Raw genomic sequence first — 23,135 nt, forward strand, 5'->3', positions numbered from 1 at the left:
AAAGCTGTTGGCATTCTTCTATTGCTCGTGGGGAATGAAATTCTGAGTAAACTCCACATAACTACAACTAGGAATTATTCCTTACCTATAAACCCAAATGCAAAAACCGGCTTCGAATGGTTGTTCAGTTTTCATTTTGGCAATCTCTGGTTACAATGCAACTCATGACTCTTTGTGCATACACCCCTCCTTGGCCAAAGGACCCTTTGAAAGTGAAACCATAAGAAGAAATAGGGAGAACTGGGATAATGGGAAAGCCAACAGGCCGAACCTTTCATTTCCTATTCCTCCATCTTTTCTCTCCTATTCTCATTTTCTATTTTATTTAAATATTTTTCCTCTTTTGTCTCATTTAATTTTACATTTGCATTGTCTTTAATATTTTATATAACCTCATTAATGGCCAAATTGCACCTAGGAAACAAGCATTACAACCATTCACATGTTCATATCAATTTGGGATCATTAACACAATTATGTTAGAATCGAAAGTAACATGAATATGTCCTAATACAATTCATTTTTATCAACTTTACCTTCGTTACAGGATGGATATACTTTGGGCACTCCATCGTAATGCTACAACATGTTACTTTAGATGTCCAGTTGATTCCTTTGTATCAGTTGTATATGCTAACCTCCTTTCTTTCTCTATTATCAACTCAGTCAAGTTCATTGCTTCTATAATTGATACTAAGCTCAATGTATTTCCATTCAAAGCAACAAACATGGAACCTAAAATTATCAATTCGTAGGAACTAACCTTTATTGTAGAGTCTAACAGAGCAACAGCGATATGTGTACCAGTAGGACTAAGCCTAACAACAAGTACATCTTCTGTCATTTTCAAAGTCCTTACATTCCGTGCACTTAACTGCTTTGACTCCTGCAAAAGGATAGTATATTAGAGCAGGTACACCAAATTGAACTTATTGTTAAAGCCGGTATAAGCAAAAAAACATTAAATGTTGCAAGGCCAGATCCCTTCAATTTTAGTTTCATGACCAGGAAAATACTGAAGCTATCTGTATGGATATGTATAGTCTTCTACTTCCAATAAGCTCTCAAGTGCAGACTAAATCAAACAATACACAATTAACAATTGCAAAGAGGCTTGTAAACCAAGTCATGTTTGATTTATGAAATTATGTAGATTTGGAACATACAGATAGCACAAGAGAACAGACTTGTTGCCATAAATGTAACATAGAACAAGATAAAAGAAATGTGGAAGGATCATTAATACGTGTGTATGTGTGTGTATTTATGCAAATATTTAATGGATCTTGTCTACAGACAACAATGATATGTTTGCCAGTAGGACTAGCCGAACAACAAGCACACCTTCTCTCACACTCAAAGTCCTTACATTCCATTCATTTAACTGCTCTGCAAACTGCAAGAGGATGGTTAATCATTCAAAAAAAACCAAATCATTCAACTATTTCCATTCAATATTTCAATTGAATGCACTTCCACTTATTCTTCCTGCCAATTAGTGTGAACCTTAAAAGGTAGAATCACTCCAGAATATAATCAAGGAACTAAACATTTTCAATGCAAACAAAAAGAACGCGGGGACAGCTTTACAGTCATCTGAAACTTAGATTAACAACATAGGGGAGGAATTAAAGAGTTGTTACTCTGATTGTTATGTTAAGTTTTTTCATTGTTCTTTCATCCCAATAAGTAAATCCACAGACATTTCAATAAAGAAACATACCTGGCTACTTTCTTCCAGTATTTCATATTCCCAAAATTTAACATCATGATCGGCACTTCCACTTATAAAACCTGACCCATCTAGTGTTTGGCACAAGAGACCAAACAGAAGCAGAGTGTGCTTCTATGACTTTTAAGCGTTCACCAGCTCCAATGTCAAATATTTCTAGTGTTCCAGCTTTTGTACCAACAACTGCATAACGATTCCCAGGAACAAAACAGCCACAAAGACCATAACCTGCTTCCATCGTACGGAGACAAGAACAAGTACTTGGGTTCCAAATTTTCACTAAATTATGGCTTGTTGACATAAGTAGTGTATTGTCAGAGCTCAGCACAAGACTCCTGATGTCAGATCCATGCCCTGGGAGGTTAATAGCATGTTTATGTGCAGATGACTCCTCACCAACCTCATAAACTTCTAATGCATTGTTGTGAAGAGAGAGTGCTACAATACCCATAAGCCCTTTCTTGGGCTGAATAGGGCAAAAAGAGAGAGAACGGATCTTATGTTTAGTTCGGAGAGTATGAAGAAACTGGAAAACATCAGAAGCAGAGTAACCACCAAAACCATCTTCCAGTTTCTCTGAATGGTCGCCACTTTCATCAGCTGTCTCTTTTCCAGCTTTCTTCAAAGCCTTCTCGCGTTTTCTGCGGGTTCTTCTTTTTGCTTTCTTCAATGCCTCCTTTTCATCCAAGACACGATATATTTCTACCACCTTCCCTGCTACCTGACAAGCAAGAAGTGATCCAATACAATTAAATCTAGTTGTCACAACCCTGTCTTTACTCTGCCGCTTGATGTCACCAGTATAGATCAAAACTTCCCACTTGCTTTGTCTAACACTATCCTTTTTAATGTTCTCTACATCAGCAACCTTAGCATCAAGGGCAGTACTTGGTTCTTCATGCATATCTAGATGTATATGATAAACCCGCAGTTCCTGGTCAGCTGATCCAGTAACAAGGAAATTCTCCTGGGGATCCACATCAATGGACCAGATTTCACTGTGATGACCCATTACAATTTGAATGCAATGTTGAGTATCAAGATCCCAAACCCTCAGAAAATTGTCTTTAGAGGAACTCACAAGCTTCTTGCCACTTTCTAGGAAAACAAGATCTGTCACCTGCAAGTCAATAAACATGGCTATAAAAATCTACTCGTAGCATTCAGAAATAGTACATGAGACGATATAAAAGATGTCATAACCTTGGATGGAAAAGGAATCTAGGAAAGAGAAACTATAACTTCCCCAATGTCCTCATACAGTAAGTATTCTTCAAACCTGATCTCGGTGACCACGAAGCCGGAAGAGTCCTGCTTCACCCACTGCATCCCATATGATAATGTCAGTGTCTTTGCTTCCAGATGCAAGCAAAGAACCTGTTTTGTTATAACGAAGGGCAGTTGTGGCTCCTTTATGCCCATTCAGAGTGGTCTCACAGATACCCTTAACAATATCCCAAATTCTTATGCTTCCATCACCATATCCACTAGCAACCTGCAAATTGAAAATAAAATAGACAAACCTAGATAAGTTTAGTCTTGTAAAGTCATGATGAAAAGAACAAATCATTAAACTAGTTCCAAGATTACTGAGTAAAATCACAGGTTATTCAGAGCAAATATTGTAGCAATCTCACACAGGCAAAGGTAATAGAGTCCTACACTTACAAATGAAAGGTACAGCTCTTTAGAAAAGCCTGATAATAGTTTACAAATTTATTAAAGAGAATTTTATTGGAATCATATAAAGAGAAAAGGAATTTATATTAGGGAGGAGAGAATCTTGGTAAAACCCCTGTTGAGGACGTAGCATGGAAATGAAGATGGATGGGACATAAAACTCTACAAAGGTAGTATGTTCCATAGTCTGGGAGCATCCTAAATGTGGCAGAAGACAGCAGGTAATAGCAAGATTGAAGGGTTCAGGATATTTCCAAGACCTGCCTTCACAACTAGTAATTGAATATAATATTTGTCAGTCGAACATCTACCCATTCAAACCAGTCAATGAAAAGGGTGACGATACTCTATTATGCAGTCAAATCTGCAGCCAGGAAATCAGATATTTACACAGTTACAGAAGGTGGCAACAAACCATTAGACAGTTTTAACCATCTTGATGTTCCTCGGAAATGCCTACCTAGTGCCCTTCCAAAGCAGCGAATTATTTGTAGCTCTCATTTGGCACAGGATTGCTTTCTGTAAGGCAGCGAGGGTTTGGTCTAGGTTGGTTTGTGGGTCTGGGCACAGAAGCATCAAAAGACAGCGAGATCTCTGCAGTCTAGGTTGGTTCAGGAGTCTGGGCACAGAAGCAAATAAGGCAGTGAAATCCTCTTTGGTCTGGGTTGAAGCATCAAAGGCAGTGAGATTCTCTATTGGAGTAAAATCATCAATCTCATTCCAAAACAGAAGACGAAGCAAGGGTTTTCTGAGTTAAACGTCACTGTTTAATGTTTGCGGACAATTCTTTTAGAAGCAGTTCAAGGGTTTAAGGACAAACGAAGTCCTGGCCCAGTTTTCCTGTAGCCGGGTTATAACTCCAATTGCCCAGGTCGGATGTGAAGGTTAGACTGTCACGCTCAAGATAATCCAGAATATCAACGAGTCCTCTTGAAGACAAATTACAGACTCTCTCCTGAAGGTTGTAGTGTTCTTAGCGAAGTTCATTCTGAAGCAGTTCAAGGGTTTAAGGACAAACGAAGTCCTGGCCCAGTTTTCCTGTAGCCGGGTTATAACTACAATTGCCCAGGTCGGATGTGAAGGTTAGACCAGTCACGCTCAAGATAATCCGGAAGATCAACGAGTCCCCTTGAAGACAAATTACAGACTCTCTCCTGAAGGTTGTTGTGTTCTTAACAGTTGAACCCGTGACAGACAGTGAATGCAAGCTGAATGCAGAAGATTTTAAGGGAATACCTTGAGGCTTAAAATAAAACAGAGGACACCGAAGAAGGATGAGTCCAGGGCGTTTCCAGTGCTAGGTCGGCTATAACTGCTCACTGGCTCAGATTTTCGAGTCTCTGTCTAGATCTTGGTCAGTTTGATACATTTAGACGTAGAATTATTACATGCGGAACATTGCTATAATTTGTTGTAGCCCATCTGAATTGGTATTCGTTTCGTTCTGTTGAATTGTTGAATTGTCTAAATCTGTGGAGCACTGTGTACTTTGAAAATTGACTGAAATATTGTGGAGTAAAATTGGAGTATTTGATGTAGATAGTTGAATTGCACTACTGGTATTATTACAGTATTGTTAGTTAAAGTTGCAAGGATTTTGATCATACACAATACAAGAAAATTTAGTGAAACCCTAGTCACATAAGGAGACATCTAGGACAAAAAAAAAATCACTATTATACTACAACCCAGAAAATAGAACTCAATATTCCTGGAGAGTTAGGATGAAATATTTCTCAAGCTTGAATAAGAATTACTCCAAAGATCTAAAAAGTAAGAATCTTATTGCAAAAAAATGGAAACTAATTCTGCATTACAAGATTTGGAAAATATGGATAGCTAGGAATAAAGCTATCCTTGCTAGGGAATTCCAGTGACAGAAGGTATCAAAAAAAGTCAAAGAACTAATAATATAGTGATTGAATATAGATATTATCCAAAAGAGGAAGAAGGCAATTGCTAGCAATATGAAAATAATTAGCTAGTAAAAACTCATCCCTGTTAGAGGAGGTGAAGGGTAGCAAGAATAATAAAGTGAAAATGAAGTTCTATAAACAATCAAAAGCATATATTTTGCATTTTGACAGCACAGCTAAAGGGAATAAAGGGAGAGCCAGGGCACTGGGGGAAGTGGGGCTCATTCAGAACCCTTGAGGCATAAACAAGTTTTTCCTACACTCTTCTAAAAAGAATGGAGCTTGCATCGAAAGAAGGCATAATTAATTTGTAACACAGGGGATTCATCCATAATTATCAGGACAAGGAAAAGCCAAAGTCATTGCTCTGAAATTATTTTGGAAGCGGCATTGAGTTGAGCAAATCCTCTGAGGCAAATAAGCTGGCCAATAACGCAGAGATGAGAGATGCAAGAGGATTGGTATGTTTATGTTATCACCATAGCTAGACAATTAGCTTTAAAGAAAAGCAGGCTCCCTCTTTTACTCCAAATTCTTGACTTCACAGAGTGGATGAGCTCTAAGAGAAAATCTACTAGCACAACTGAGAGGTTTCAAATCAAATAATGAAAAGTGCCCATAGACAAATATATAAATAAGTATAAAATTTCATAAAATCATATTCAATATAATTTGACAACCTAATTATGTAGTTAAACATGTGAAGTGTTGTGATCAATCATTCATTGCCTAAACATATTGTAACAGTTACATTATTATTATTATTATGTTACTGATAAGGTGTTGTCTACCGAGGCCACAATTTCACCTGGACAGCGAAATTCTCACCAGAATCTGCTGAAAAAAAATTCAAGAAATCCAATCTCGGGAGTGTTTGAATCATTTTTTATGGTGGAAACGGATTCAGCATCATCAAGAACCCCTGGGGCACCCAAGATCCTGAAGATTGACAGCTGTAACCAGGATTTCCAAAAATTTCTGCCGGAATTTTTCAAAATCCTGCCACAATTTCCATTGTTTTCCAGGCAAAATTTTGGCCTCGTTAGACTACGGTTACTGATAATAAGACCTATGTCTACATTATACACCGACATCCCGCCCTAAGATTGACTTTGGGATAACAGACATTACAATAACCCTCCTTAATCTCAGGTAACCAAAGATGACATGCAAGGAGAATGCCAACACGTAGCATACCACCTGGGGAGACAATCCACATGCTGCTTGATGTCAAAATCGGTTTATACAAAACGAGCTGCCTTTATTCAACATTAGGTTGTCAGCCAGAACTATTTTGTCCTTTGTCCATAAAGGTGACAGTTTCATCTTATTGTCAGAAAGACCGATCTTTACCTATTGAAGAGCAGGTGGTAAAACTTCACCAGCAGCCTTGATAATGGCGTGAATTCTAGTGGCTTCACCTACTGAAAAGTACTTGATAAAACTTTAGTTTTGGTCTTGTCCTAGAGCATCCTTGATGTTGGCATAGATTCTGGTGAATAGAGACAAACATTCCTCCACTCTGACAAAATCACCAGGCTAGAGCGTATAACTTTGCTTTCAATATAATCAATCAAGGAGGTATTTTTGGTGTTTTGAACAACTCCTTGAAGTTGTTCCACCATGTTACAAGCTCACTTTCCTCTTGACACATTCTACTATGAGAATGATAATTCATTCATTTAGCTCTTCATATAACAGTAACTTGATTTGTTTCATTCTGTGAGTAATAATTTCATGAATTTTAGGCTTTAGCCCTTGGGTGTCTTCTTGCTGACAAAGTCATCAAGCATATTAGCTTCAGTGTATCTATCAAAGAGAAATTACCAAGCATTTTAGCTCTAATGTATCTACCAGTGAGAAATCACCAACTATTTTAGTTCTAATGTATCTTCCATAGGGGAATTATCTTTGGTCATGTACATCCTGTTGAAGCTTGTGGTAACTTAGGTCTTCTGCATAGGATAGGTGTCTTAGCATGTGGAAGATGATTTATTGCCTCTTTAGGTGTTTGCTTGGTGGAGTAAGTGATTTATGTCTTCTTTCCTAAGTCTAACTTAGAAAAAGTATAATAATTATTATTAAAGTCAATTAATTATTGTGAACTATCAAGTGATTTTCTAAGGATAAATAATTTAATTATTTAAGTAACTTAGAAATAATCTCAACCATTGATCTCCAAGATCTTTTAGAAGGGAGATTAGGGTTAGGTATTTGGGCTTAATGAAGTTTATAAAAGAAGCATCATGAAGAGGTGAAGACACACAAGAACTTGAGAGAGCCGTTCACAACAAGAGAGAGTGATTTTCTCTAGTGCGAGCGGCTCAGTAGATTGAAGCACAAGGGAGGTGAAATATGGGAGAATTTGAGGGCGAATCCAAGAGACTGAGCTGTGGAGATTGCAGGGCCGAGTTGCTGAAGAGAGGGAGGTTGATTTTAATGGAGTAGTCGATTTGTTGGAGGCCAAGTTTCCTAAGGCGCAATAGCAACTCGTGGGAAGGCGCACAGTCGATTTGCTAGCAAATTGATTGGGCCGAATTTCTTGAAGTTGACTTCCTTCAAAGGTCGAATTCCAGGTTGTTGAATTCATCATGGGGGGGCCGAGTTACAGGTTCTAGTTATTGTATTTTTCCTTGTATCTATGTGGGTCGAAAACCCAGATTTTCCAAATTAATAGATGACGGAGAATTGTTGTGGGTGAATTATTTTTGCAATGTGTGATTGATCTCTTTGATTTAAATTTCGTTGCATATATATATATATATATATATATATATATATATATTTCTAGAGGTTAAAAATATCAGTGATTTTATTTTTCAATAATTCAGAATTTTTTGGCTAGTTAAATAAATTGTTGGGAATAAAATTAATTGTCGTGAGAAAATAAATCTGGCTAGTATTTGGAAATTTAACATGGTATCAAAGCTTTCTAGATAACTTTGAGAGAGAGATCCAAGATCAAGAGGATTTGCAGCAGTGTGTTTCTCTTTTTTACGGCAATAGAATTAGTTTTTACAGTTGGTATTTGTGGTCATGGTCGATTTGTTGGGATGGAATCACTGAGTAGTTTACGATGTGAAGATAGGTTGGATGGGGCTGCTAATTTCAGTCCCAAAAACAAGAAAATTACCAAGAATTCTGAAAATGAATGGTTTGTAGGATCTTATGAACACAGACATTCAGGTTCCTTCAGATCCAAACCTTGCAGCAGAGCATAATCTTAAAGATATGAAAGCAAGGTGTATAATTTTGGATGGTGTGAGGGATCACATAATTCCTCACATATCAGGGAAGGACACCGGACGTTAAATGTGGGTAGCTCTGATCAGTGTTTATCAAAGAACGAATGAAAATAGGAAAATGGTGTTGCAGGAGAAATTAAACAGCATCAAGATGAACAAATTTGAGACTGTAACATCTTACCTTAGGAGGATCCAATAGGCTCATGATGAGCTTGCAATTGTTAGGGAAACTATCATTGATTCGAACCTCATGAAAGTTGCTCTAAAGGGTTACGTTAAGCACTGGACCACCTTTGTAGATCAAATCCTTCCTAAGCAACAACTTCCTGATTGGAGTCGGTTATGGGATGATTTCATCTAGAATGAGATCTAAGAGAACTCATTAACCTGTGGGCAACAAAAGGGTACTGAGGAGAAAGATGAGCTTGCTCTTGTTGCACAAGCAATGATGGGCAAAGGGAAGGCCAAGCAAAGCCAAAGTGGAGGAGGACCTTCACAGAATGAAAAGGAGAAGGACATGAGCAAAGTCATGCGCTTTGCTTGTCACTAGTTCGGGCATTTTGCTAGTCAGTCTCCAAACAAGAAGAAAGGGAAGGGAAAGATAGCTACAGCAGCCACCAGACAGAGGGAAGAGATGGCTAAAAAGTTTGAGAAAAACTTTGCCTTGGTGTCTTGACTTTCTGGAACCATCACAAAACGTGTCTGGTTTGTGGACAATGGAGAATCTCGTCATATGACGAGATCTTGAGACAACTTCACCAACATGACCAAGGGGCCTAAGGATGTACATGTGGAGCTTGGTGATAAGGCCAAGTATGCAGTAGAAGGCACTACCGATATTGAGTTTCAGATGGACTCAGGTGGTATCATGGAGGTGAACGAAGTATTCTCTGTACTGGGTTTGCAGAAAAATCTCCCAGTTTCAGCCATAGAAGACAGAGGACTAGAGGTTAGTTTTACTAGAGGTGAAGTTGTTGTTGAGCCGAAGGGAGTTGATCCCAACAAGAAGCATGTAATTGGGAGAAGGGAGAGGAACTTCCATATGTTGAGAGGGCAACCAGTGAAGGCTCTCATACATTAGAGTGACAACCAAAGTGAGATGTGGCATAGGAGGATGGGACCCCTACACTACAGAGCTCTCCATTTGTTGCAGAGAATGGTTACAGGTTTTCTAGAGATCAGGGTGGAGCATGATGGAGTATGTAAAGAGTGTGCTAGAGTGACAGCCAGAGTGAGATGTGGCATAGGAGGATGGGACACCTACACTACAGAACTCTCCCTATATTGCAAAGAATGGTTACAGGTTTTCCAGAGATCGGGGTGGAGCATGATGGAGTGTGTAAAGAGTGTGCACTTGGCAAGCAGGCCAAAGTTGCATATCCTCCCAGCAAGACCAGGTCTAAGGGAATGCTAGACTTGGTGCACTCAGACATTTGTGGTCCTATGTTTGTGACTTCGATCATATGATCCTTTTACTTTGTGACATCCATAGATGATTCTTCAAGGAAAACTTGGATCTACTCCCTGAAGACTAAGGATGAGGTCTTCAATCGGTTTCAAGAGTTCAAAGCTCTTGTGGAGAACCAAATTGGGAAGAAGATTAAGGTGTTGAGATCAGATAATGGGGGTGAGTATATCTCTAATGAGTTCCAGGATTTTTGCAGGGAAGCAAGGATTAAGAAGGAGCTCACAGTACCTTACAACCCTCAACAGAATGGGGTTGTCGAGAGGAAGAATAGGACCATAATGGACGCAGCGAGGGCAATGATCTATGATCAGGAATTGCCTATGTTTTTTTGGGCAAAGGCCTGCAATACAACTTTGTATGTCCATAACAAGAGTCCTCACAAGATATTGGAGAACGTGACTCCTGAGAAGTTATTTACAAGAGTGAAACTGGATGTGAGACATTTGTGCATCTTCGGTAGTCCAGTTTATGTCCACATTCCCACGAAGAAGAGGACTAAGTTGGAGCCCTTGTCAGAAAGGGGCGTATTTTTGGGCAACAGTGAGGTCTCAAAGGCCTACTGAGTCTACATTCCACGACAGATGAAAGTGATCTTAATTCAGGATATCAGATTTGATAAGGGCAGGACCCTTCGGAGGTCTCATGAGAAGCGGTTAAAAATCTAGGGCAAGTGGGATTAATGTGATTCTTCTAGACTTGATAACAATTTGTGAAGTGCTTTTGCAATTTATCTTAGCTTGATCTTATTCTTATTATTAGTGTGTGTGTTTTCTTCATCAAACTGCTACCAAAACAAAGAGACAAGAACACAAGATGTTTGGCTTTCTGCCAGGGCCAAAACCTCTCCCTCTTGGAGAGGAAAACCCGCACAAAATTCTTCTTATAGAGATTCTAATTGATGACTACCAAGACCATGACCCTTGACCTATCAAGCCACTCCAAGACCAAGACACCAATCCTCTTCTTACTGCTGAGATCATCATCATCATTACTGCTTTACCAAGATCATCATTGTTGCACCATGACTGCTCATTGAGATCACCATTGTGCCTTTACTGAGATCATCTCTGCACCTTCATCGAGATCACCATCATAACAACGAGGTCCATGTGTATGTATCCATGAGAGTTGCACCGAGAACTTTTACATGATCAAGACTTCGTAACTATGTCTTCAACATATTCATGACAGAGACTGAGATCATGACTGCATCCAGATTATATGTCAAGTTAATGCGTGTCACTGTGGGATCATACCAAAGCATGTTACTGTGAGATTGAGAGTGCTATTGTAGGATCATCGAAGTCCTCTTCATCACAAGTAAGTTGAGACTGTAACTGTACCGAGATAGTATGTTGAGAGTGTAAATATGCCAAGACAGTGACTGCAACTAGGATGCCGAGACAGTGGTACTCATCCAAAAAATACACAAGTTGCATCATGGACAAACTTCTAAATTACCTTACTGTGGCATACAAAACCCTTCCTGTAACTGCCATTTGAAATTTCAGAGCTTACTGCACCCATACGAAATTTCAAAGGTGTACGAATATCTTTTTTCTGTGGTGACCCCAACAGGGTATATATAGTGGTATGTGTGTAGGTAAGCCGACTTGTATTCATGACTAGACATGTCACTTTAACTTAGCCAACATGACTGTTCTTTAATATACATTTTGAGGCCGACTTAATTGTTATCTTCATTGTTTTGCAGGTAGGCTTCTTCGTGCTTGTCTTGGAGGATTGTGCTTGTCTTGGAGGGTTGTTCTTGACTAGTATCATTGTACATATATGCTCAAGCAAAGCTTTTTACACATGACTTTAACTCTTTGACTTTCCTAGACCTATGGAATGAGCAAGAAAGTCCTTCATATAATATATAAAAATAATATTTCGTTTTCTTGACAAGTACAAAGATCAAAGTTATATTGACAAATACCGAACCTAGTTACACTTTTCTTCAACAAGAAGGAGCTAGTAGTGGTAGAGGATCGGGAGTGAGGTCTTAAAGCTAAACAAGGACCAGTAGCAGGGACATAATCAATATATCTGGAGGATAAGTTGGATATTCCTTCAAGCTCTACCAAGAGATGGTTGAGATGGGGCAAGCAGACCTTGAGAGATGTTGAGGAGTATGTGGAGGCTCCTAGCAGCACTTTCAGGTAGAGCAAACCACCGACTAGATTTTCTAGTTACTTAGCATTATTGAGCAGCTTTAGGGGGTCCAAGCCTCCATTTTTGAAGAGGCTATAGATGAGCAGGTCTGGAGGGATGCCATGGTAGAGTATAGCTTCATCATGAGCAATGATGTATGGGACATAGTGCCAAGACCGGAGGGAAAGTCTATTGTCACTTCTCGATGAATCTATAATATCAAATATGCAGTTGATGTCAGCGTCAAGAAGTACAAAGTGAGGTTCGTAGCGAGAGGGCTCTCTAAGAAGGAGGGAGTGGATTACAAGGAGACATTTGCACCTGTCGCCAAATATGCATCCATTAGAGTAGTTATGTCCATCGCTTCAGAGATGGGGTGGAAGATAAATCAGATGGATGTGAAGATTGCTTTCTCAATGGGGTGATTAAGGAGGATGTGTATATTGAGCAGCCTCAGGGCTTTGAGGTTCATGGGAGAGAATCTCATGTATGCATGTTGAATAAGGCACTTTATGAGCTTATGCACGCTCCACATGCATGTTGAGCTAGGATCAATGGATATCTTCTTGGTTTGGGCTTCACCAAGACTGAGGCAAACTCCAACTTGTACTATGTACTTGTTGAGGGTGAGCCACTCATCTTGGTACTTTATGTGGATGATCTCTTCTTAACAAGATCAGAGAAGCTCATAGGAATGTGCAAGGGGATATTGCTTTGGAATTTGAAATGAAAGACATCGGCTTGATGCACTACTTTTTGGGATTATAAGTGTGGCAGCAACCAGGAGAGATTTTCCTTGGACAGGGCAAGTATGCAATTGAGATCTTGAGGAGGTTCAGGATAGAGGATTGCAGGTCTATGTCTACACTGATGATCACCAACGTGAAGAAGCTAAGTGCTTTTGAAGGTAAGTTGGTGGATCCCACACTATACAAGTAGCTGATAGGTTCCTTGATGTATCTAGTCAACACTAGGCAGGATATACATTTTGCTATGAACACACTCAACCAATTCATGGTGAAGCCGAGACAAGTTCATTACATGGCAGTGAAGCATGTGTTAAGGTACCTGCGAGGTATGATAGACCTTGGACTGAGATATATTAGTGTTGGAGGAGTAGAGCTATAGGGGTACACAAATTCTAATTGGGTAGGGAGTGTTGTGGACAGAAAATCCACGCCTGGATGTTGCTTCAACTTGGGATAAACTATGATCTTATGGTACAATAGGAAGCAGTAATCAATGGCACTTAGTTCAGCAAAGGCAGAGTACATGGCGATGAGTATGGCAAGTTGTGAGGCAATATGGCGTCACAAAATGCTTGCAAGACTATTTGATATGCAGATGGGGCCAATAGTGATTTACTGTGATAATCAGAGTTGCATCAAGCTCTCTGCGAATCCCATTTTCATGATCGATCCAAGCACATCAAGATTAGATATCACTTCATTAGAGACAGGATCTAGAGAGGTGTTATGAGACTACAGTACATTTCTACAAAGGAGCAAGTGGTAAATATTCTCACTAAGCCTATAGTGAAAGGGAAGTTTGTGAAGTGTTGAGATAAGTTGGGGGTGGTGGAGAATCCCTTCCTTGCTAAGAGGGAGTGTTGAAGCTTGTGGTAGCTTCAGAAGGTCTTTTGCATAGGCTTGGTGTCTTAGCATGTGGAAGATGATTTATTGCCTCTTTAGGTGCTTGCTTGGTGGAGTAAATGATTTATGTCTTCTTTCCTAAGTCTAACTTAGGAAAAGTACGATAACTAAAGTCAATTAATTATTGTTGACTATTAAGTCAATTTCTTAGGATTAATAATTTAATTATTTGACTTAGAAATAACCTCAATCATTGATCTCCGGGATCTTCTAGAAGGGAGATTAGGGTTAGGGATTTGGGGCTAATGAAGATTATGAAAGAAACCTAGTGAAGAGGTGAACACGCACAAGAACTCAAGAGCGAGCGAGTCACAACAAGAGAGAGCGATTTTCTCTAGCACGAGTGGCTCGATAGACTGAAGCATGGAGGAGAAGTACGGGAGAATTTGAGGGTGAATCAAGGAGGCTAAGTTGTGTAGATTACAGGGATGAGTTATTAAAGAGAGGGAAGTTGATTTTAATGGAAAGTCGATTTGTTGGAGATTGAGTTTCCTAAGGCACGGTAGCATCTCGTGGGAAGGCACGAGGTAGATTTGCTAACAAATTGATTGGGCCAAATTCATCCTATGGAGGGCTAGGTTACAAGTTCCAATTATTGTATTTTTCCAATTAGCATGAGGATTGTCCCAAGTTGAAGACCCTACCCAAGCAAGCTACATTTGGAGGATTTGTTTCCAATTATTAAATTAGCCAACTAAATTTTGAATTACCAAAAATAAAATCACTGGTATTTTTAACCTCTAGAAATATATATATGTTGTGGAATTTAAATCAAAGAGATCAATCACACTTTGCAAAAATAATTCACCCACAACAATTCTCCGTCATCTATTAATATGGAAACTCTGGGTTTTCAGTATCTCTAGCTTCACATGTTTCTATAAATAGTACTGAGGCTGAGTAGAAACAAAAAGATACCCTACTAGAGAGAAAGGAGACCACCTATGAAACATATGAAAGGTGACTATATACGCAATCTCTCAAAAAAAAGGAAGATATACCTGAGTTGTTATGATACCCTAGAAATTGGGTCTTATTCTTAACCTTGTTGCTTAAGATTCATTACCAAGGCAAATCATGTCATTTGTATGTTGTACCATGCATTCGATTTGTTTCAAGGCACATATCACTATGACCAAACAACAAGAATCATCATCATTTCATAACCTAAAACTCCATGGTTTTACAATGCCTCTCTAAGACTCACAATACCACGAAACAACAAAATACTACATTGTTATTATGAAAATTGGCAACTAGGGCAAAACTCCATGTAGGTCATCTTATATTTTTCTTAGATTCCTCTCGTCGAGAGGTGTAGGATTGATCTAACGATCATCTGGTTCCGACAAGTATTTATGGAGATATGAATTTATTTGTATTTACTTGACAAATTGTCAAGGTCGGCCAGCAGCTAAATGTGTGGCACACATCCTCAACGTTTCGTTGAGGCATTATTCACTCATCCCATCTCATCTTACATTCTTCTCTCTCTCTCCTTACTTGATTGGGTATACAAGGAGCAGCATCTCTCTCGTGGGAGAAGAAGGACGTAGCTAGGAGGACGCAAGTCTATTTCAGCGTTGACAGTGGTTGACCTAGGAGCAGCAAGCTAAGGGTGACTGAGTTGACCAGCAAGGAAGGTGTATTGACTTCGGCCTAGTGTGAGGAGTCTCCATCAAGCAAGCTGGGGATCTGAACAGCAATCCGTTGACCTGATTTGACCGTCGAATTGACCAGCGCTGACTGATTAGGGTTGATTGCAGGGCTGCATATGCGTTGACCTGTTTTGAACATCTCTTTTGGGTTGTTTTGGGTTGACCTTCATTGTTGTTGAAGTCTGAGTTGACCAAGGTTGACTCAAGGTCATTTGTGCACTGTTTGACCAACTTTGCAAGTGTTGGTTAGGGTTTTATTACTGCTATGATAAAATTACAGAATTGTACATTTGTACAATTTCTCTCTCTACTGAACTATTGAAGATTATAGAAAAAATGATCAAAGGGTTTCCCCACATTGGGGTCTGTCCCTGGCTAGCCGCCACATCTGGTGTCTCTTGTCTTGGCTTGTTTTCTGTCGATCTATTAATGTTCTATCAGCATTTTACTTTGTGTTAATGTGATTGCTAAACAAGTGGCTAATAAGAAGAAATCGAAGTAAGCTGCTCTAAGCATAGAACATACCATAAATTAACAATTATACTACGAGACCACCTATGAAACATATGAAAGGTGACTATATATGCAAAGTCTCAAACAAGGAAGTTATACTTGATTTGTTATGGTACCCAAGAAATTGAGTCTTATTCTTATTCTTGTTGCAATGGAATTCTTAAGATTCATGGCTGGGGAAAATCATCTAATTTATATGTTGTACCATACATTCAATGTGTTTCAAGGCACATATAACCATGACCATACAACAAGAATCATTGCCCTTTCATAACATAATACTCCATGGTTTTACAATGCCTCTATAAAGCTTCCAATAACAAGTACACAACAAAATACTACATGATTATAGTAGCATTACAAAGTGAATCAATGAGTCGTATAGAAGCAAAGGGCTCTATAATGGATAATCCTCATGTTGACCACTCCATGTCAACTACCCCATAGTTGTACATTTTTTCGCGCATGAATTTCCATCATGTCCGAGCATTCAGATGATCCACGGATTCATCATTATCAACTATATGTACACTGGAGTTTTGTAAACCCATTCTGCATTTTGTAATGTAAATGATCCTAGTAAGACAAATGTATGTAACAACCTAGGTAAATTTATTTTTCTGATGATGATTTTTATCCTAGGAGATTTTTATTCTCACTAATTCATGTGTGTTTCTAAACACGAATGATCGGCAGAGTTTTTCCCTCCAGCCTTGCCCCAAAGCTAGAGTGGATTTTGTCGTCGGGATTTTAAATGAGTCCTAGTGTTATTTATCGAGTCTCTGTAAAAGTGAATCGGGAATAATTCTAACTATTTGGTTAGATTATTTTATTACAAGTGACTTAGTCTACTAGATCATATTTTGTGTCGCAGAAATGAGTAATTATTGGGAGTCTATAACGAATAGGTGTTCCCCCTTCATGGGTTAGAATTGTAGTATTTTATGCAAAAAACATTTAGTGCATGGTCCCTCATAATTAAACACCATGGTTAAATATTAGAGGGTTGGAAAAATTAATAATCCCTTCATGAGTCAATTAATTAAAATTTCTCGCTAAAATAAATTAATTTGCTAAAGCCAAAAATTTAATTAATTTAGGTCCTTGGAAAATTTAAATGCTCCAACATTTAAAATTCGTGGGTTTTAAAGTTCCTAATTTTTGGAGGTCCCTGACCAAGGGAATTTTGAAAATTTCAAGATATTTTGAACCCTTGAGCCATAGTAGTTAAGTCAGAGTCAACTTTTTGCGGCAATTAGCTCAAAATAACCATTTTTGAGTTAATTAATAGGAAATTAAAAGTGAAATCCGAATTTCCTCAAAAAGTAACTTTATTTCAACGAAGATGATTAAAAGATCATTTGATCTTCATCAACAGTTGAGATTGCTTTGACAGGGAGGAAGCCAACTAGTCATTGGAGAATTTTTCTATAAATGAGAAGTTTCATCCGATTTTTCAATCGTGTACTTGCTCTAAGAAAGCTCTTGTAACTTTTTCCGGCTAATAAAACGCAAAGACTTTGGGGTTTCAAATCGTAGTGTTCCTCTTTCACATTTATGTGGTAATATTGTTCTTAATACTTGCTGCTTTAATTTGCATTTGTTGGTTGATAGCCTTTGAGAATTGATCTGTGTACGGGTATCTTGCATGGATTTCTAAGTTTTTTAGGTATCTCTATTTCTTGATAATTTTATGATCATTTTTTAGATCTCTATTAATCTAACAAACAGATTTAAGTGTGCAGAAGTTATCATTCAGAATTTGGGCGTTTGAGAAGTCCTCAACTGGACCAATTGACTCTCAGTTTACAGAATCTAAAAGAGCCACTATCTTTTTAATTTCTGAAGTCATTTTATAGAATATTTTACTTGCAGGGTTTTTCTTGGGCTTGTGCCTCTTTAAAATTTCAAATTTATTTCTAAATATTGTGCAAAAATTTGTTTAAATCTGGCTAATAGAGAGCTTTGATCTAGAGATCTGTTAGATATGTAAAATATTATTGTAGATTTGTAAATAGCAAATTTCATACTTTTGTATACACATGCTTTGGGGTTTTCTGTCTTTTATTTGTGCAGGAAAAAATCTGAAAATTGCAGGTGATTTTTGTGGATTCCGGAGAGGTATCTAAGCCCTGGAAAACATCTCCATTTTGTTTGCAGGTTGAAGAAAATTTGCAAAAAGATTGTGGGCAAATTTTTTTAGGGCCTTGAGGCCCTTCGCTGGCCATCTCCCACCTCCTTACGGCCTCCCATCATTCTCCTTTCAACCTCCCTTTCTTCACCCTCCATCACTAAACTTTCTCCATAAATTTCCCTAAAAATTTTAACAAATTTTAACAAAAAATTTCTGAGTTTGGCATTTGCATTGAAGAATTCTCAGTGACTTGGGCAACCCATCTTCAAGTGTCTTCAATCCCCTAGGAGTTGACTGGTGCACATCCTCTAAACCCTTACCTCTTTCATTGATCTAATTGACAGCAAGATTAACTGGCATAAAATTTTAGTTATCTGAAATTTAGCAGCAAATTAGTTTGCATCTTTCAATGCATTACATTTCAGAAATATAGTTACTTTCAGAAACTTCATGATATTTTCTGAATATTATTTCACTGATTTTTTCAGTAATTTTCCGAGTTTTTATATCAAATACATCAATAGATCAGAAAGAATTAAACTCATAAATTTTCTGAATTTAGCAGCAGATTTAATTTACATTTTTAATGTTGTTTAATCGCAGAAATAGAAGTTAGTTTCAGTAACTTTTGCAAACAAATTTCTGAAAATTGTTTTACTGTTGTTCAGTAGCTTATTTCTGAATTTTTTAAATCAAATACATCAATAGATCAGAAAGAATTAAACTCGGGAATTTTCTGAATTGTAGTTATCAGTTTGTCATTTAAAATTTTCTGCTATTATACATAGAAATTTTTTAATATTGCATGGTCACTGGACTGCTGATAAAAAATATATTGTTGGCATTAACACTTGTTTTAAGAGCAGATTTCTAGACTGATATTCCATTGATGTAATCTGAGTTTAAGCACTTAGTTTAATTTTGGAAACACATTCGTTTTAAGAGCAGATTTCTAGACTGATATTTCATTGATGTAATCTGAATTTAAGCACTTGGTTTAATTTCGAAAATACAATTGTTTTTTTTACATGCTCATGCGAGTTTTACTTATGCATCTAATGATCTTTGATTGAGTATTTCATACAAATGAATTTTTGAATTTAAAGGTGTTTTATTCCAGCATTTTACATTTCAGTCCATTGTGCATTTCAATAATTATTTGTGCAGATTTTACATTTTGCAGTGTTAGTATAAGTATTTGCTTTCACATTTAGATCACCACCTTTCTGAGCCTTAAGTTAAGTAACATTTAAGACATTTCAAAAATAATTTTAGGCCCACATTTAACTAAAATTAACTAAGTCCTTGCATTTTGCATAGTTTTAAATTTGCATTTGCATACAAGACAGTCGAGTCTTTTCAGCAGCAGTTTCCCATCTTTTACTTGAACCTTATTTTTTTTGCAAGATAGTTGACTCCACAAGGCACTGGTATCACTTTCTTCAAATCATTTTGAATCCTTAAAATCTTGCGCAATCTAAAACAAGTATTGGTTGCTTAGCTGTGTCTCCCAGGTTGGTTGGTTCCCAACTAATCTTTCATTTTTCCATTTCCATAAGGTCTACCCCCCTTAGTCTGCTATTGAGAGACAACTCAAACGGAGTGATTAGGGATCAGTGTGACAACCCCCGATCTGATTCGTTGTCGCAGTGCCTCGACATTCTATGCGACAACACCTCCAATGGCAGTGAACTTGTGAATCAATAGGTTTATACCCTTTTTAATACTTGTGACAACGGAATTTTGTTCATGGATTGACTTCCACATGCTATAGTATTTGGTCTGCTTTTAAGCAAAGGCTTGTAACAAGATTCACCAACTAATATATTCAAATTACCTTTGCATTAGTCTCTCGTATGAACTTGTAGACCAACTGAGCACATCAATGCCTTAAATGCCTCGTAAGCCACCTCTATGGATTCTCCTAGCAATCTCAACCAGTGTCGATGCAAGGTATGTGTTACCCCTCATACAGCGTGAGGATTGTCCCAAGTTGAAGACCCTGCCAAGCAAGCTACATTTGGAGGATTTGTTTCCTGGTGGTTATTGGTTGCAGTTTTAAGGCCTATTTTTCAGATGGATTATCACCCTTTATTGGCACCATCATTCCATATTTTGGAGGCTTAAATGTTGGCCTTGATGAAGCATTAGCCTTGATGAGGATTTTGGTTTCCTGTTTACTCATTTGTTGACCCTTGTTGCATGAATGGAAGGGGAAACCCAACAAACAATGCTTTTCCTCAAGTATTATGACTCATTATGTGATTTGATTGCTTATTGAGGTAGTGCATTTGTTTGCTTAGCATGTTGACATTCACATTGGTCTTTGTGCAAATTGGAAAGGAACGCCCTTCAACATAGGGGTTCCTAAAGTTTTGGCATGCTATTAGTTAAGTTGTGCACCTTGGGATTTGTGATAGTTTACTTGGATTTATTATATGCTTTCTAGAGGAGCACTCAACATTGTTAGCAAACAAATTTAAGGCACGTGCCTTGCAATCCTTGATGATTTGTTAAAAGGAAAAGTTAGCAAAGCTCCACAACTTGTTCTCCTTGAGAACAGTTATGATTCGGACTTTCCACTGAAGATAGTTTGAGGCTCCTTCTAGCCTATCTTAATACCTGACAGTGTTTGCCAGGGTAAATCAAACCCTTGAATAATTGTTTGATGAAAATCCCACAAAGACCATGAACCCCTTTCAGCTTGAGCCTATGCAATGCTTGAATTTCTTTAATGTGCCGGTAAATTTTTATACCCATAAATTTATTTTTATTGAAACCCTAAGTTGCCGGAAACGGCTACCTCCAACCCCAAAACGGCGTTTTCCCGTTTCGGATCCGGATCCGCGTACGAAACGCCGGAAAAACGTTTTTGTGCCGTTTTTTTTCTGGAAACGGGAATTTTTTTTCGCAGCCGTTTTTGAGGCGTTTTTGTCGAAAAAACTTGCAGTTTAAAAAAAATGAAAACGTTTTCAGGAAATTTTGAAAATTATTTAGAAAATTTAAAAGGTTTTTCAAAAATCGTGAAACATTTTTGGTGAAAAGTTCGTCGAATCCGGTGAGTGGAATCATCTATAGGCTAGTGGAATTTCCAATGTTGGAATTCGAAATTTGTCAAACTTCAAACCAGGCCAAACAAATTCGTTTTAATTCGGTAAATTCCAAGGCACATTTAACGATGACTTTGAATTCCGGCATAAATCTGCAAATCGAACACTTAGCTAGGGTTCATTTTCAGCGCAGGAGGCACAAGGGTTACGAGGGAATAGAGGACGGGCCAGCATTATTCTGAAGCCTCTGGATCAGCTTGTAAACATTCTACGGATCCTCTGAAAACAGACTCTGTGCATCCATGCCAAAATGGGCTAGTCCGACGCCTCCATTGACTGTTGTACGCCCATATAGTGTTCAAGTATAACGACCTTTGTTGTTCGACCCCCTATGCGAAAATGACAGTGACGTCGTTATGCATTCACACAATCCTTCATTGTTCTATCTTACGAACTACGGGTTGCCCCCACAACAGAAGGTAACTGAGTTCGTGTAACTTGTCGATATCATTGTTTTACAAAACGGCCGAATCGACTCCGACTCGGCCGAGTCGAACCGAGTCAAAGGCCTGGGGAGTGACTCGGCCAGCTACTCGGTTCGGTTGACCGAGTCACATATGACTCGGCCGAGTCATCCAATGACTCGACCGAGTCATATGTGACTCGGTCAACCCGGCCGGGTAGCTGGCCGAGTCACTGTTGGGACGGCTGGGCAGCGTAAATGAGAAAAAAATTCATAACAGAGACTTATATATTGCAAATTAGACGTATTGGAGCATGCTCTCACCACTGTTAGCTTCAGAATGCTGAGATATTGTAACAGCCTTTTGTATTGATCATGATGTTAGAACAAACCAGAGAAAATGTTCAAACAATGATCATGAATGAATGTCCTTAAGTTAATTAATTGACAACCGCCTGATGTATATAGGAATTGGATGCCTCTTAATGTGTACTGTGTGTAGAAATTTCACTTAGACATTTTATGACAGCAAGAAGGACAAGTGAAATCACAATATAATGAGATAGATAATTGCTATTGTTAACAGTGATTTTTCAATTTGACAAATTAATGCCTCTGAAAGATAACTCACAAAGAGAGAAATAATGCTATCTACTATCGCATAAGTCAACTAACAATGAGCTTCAGAGACAAAAGGAAAACACCAGGCCTAAGATATGGTACAGTGAACATTGAATCAGCCTGGATATGAATGTTGGACTCCAATTTGGCAATGTGACCCCTTCAGAATGCAACGCTGAGCCTGCAATTACAAATTTATTGGCCCTGTACTGTATACATTAAGGAAGAGACCCTGTAGATGCTGGTGGCTGAGGGAGACAAGGCTGAACAAGGCTGCAGAAAAGAGAAATAAGCCTTTTAGACCTGTGATAATGCCCAATAAGCCAGTGGCCAGGGTAAGGAAAGATAATCAGGCCTGTAAATCAACAGGGATAGTCACAAATGACAAATTCTCAATGTAAACTCACACCAATCCCTCAAAAATTCATCTCTAGGCCTGTAAATAAAATATCAGTATATATGATTAACAACAATAAATCTATTAAACCCCCAGCGTCAAGGGTAAATGTCCCCTTTAAAGCTTGTAATAGGGTTTGATACCCTCGGTGCCTGCAGCTAGGTTTCTTTTGGCAAATGTGGGCCAGATGGATACAAAGTTGTCTTCCATCTATATTATAATGCTGTGTGTTTGGAAACATGAATGAAAATCTTTAAAATTATGTTTAAAATATTTAAAATTATGTTTTTTAATAAAAAAAATAAATATTTAATGTATTTTTTACAACGACCGAGTCATTGAAATCGAGCCGGCCGAGTCATTACCGTTTCGGAGTCGGAGTCGGAGTCGATCCTCGGCCGAGTCGGAGTCGGAGTCGGAGTCGTAAAACATTGGTCGATATTGCCAACACA

At 38.3% G+C, this 23,135-nt stretch overlaps 1 protein-coding gene across 1 annotated transcript in view; it reads right to left on the minus strand.

The window, feature by feature from the left end:
- The window catches only part of LOC149263749 (uncharacterized), a 145,279-nt gene that overhangs the window by 83,277 nt on the left and 38,867 nt on the right, over positions 1–23,135 (minus strand). The window contains 4 exon segments of the mRNA XM_089426646.1: positions 764–886; positions 1,724–1,810; positions 1,812–2,852; positions 3,012–3,227. Coding sequence (XP_089282772.1) covers positions 764–886; positions 1,724–1,810; positions 1,812–2,852; positions 3,012–3,227 — 1,467 coding nt within the window.

This window comes from Pinus tabuliformis, chromosome 6, assembly GCF_031772625.1.
Source record: "Pinus tabuliformis cultivar Carrire ecotype Pingquan chromosome 6, CPIR1, whole genome shotgun sequence".
Taxonomy (NCBI): domain Eukaryota; kingdom Viridiplantae; phylum Streptophyta; class Pinopsida; order Pinales; family Pinaceae; genus Pinus; species Pinus tabuliformis.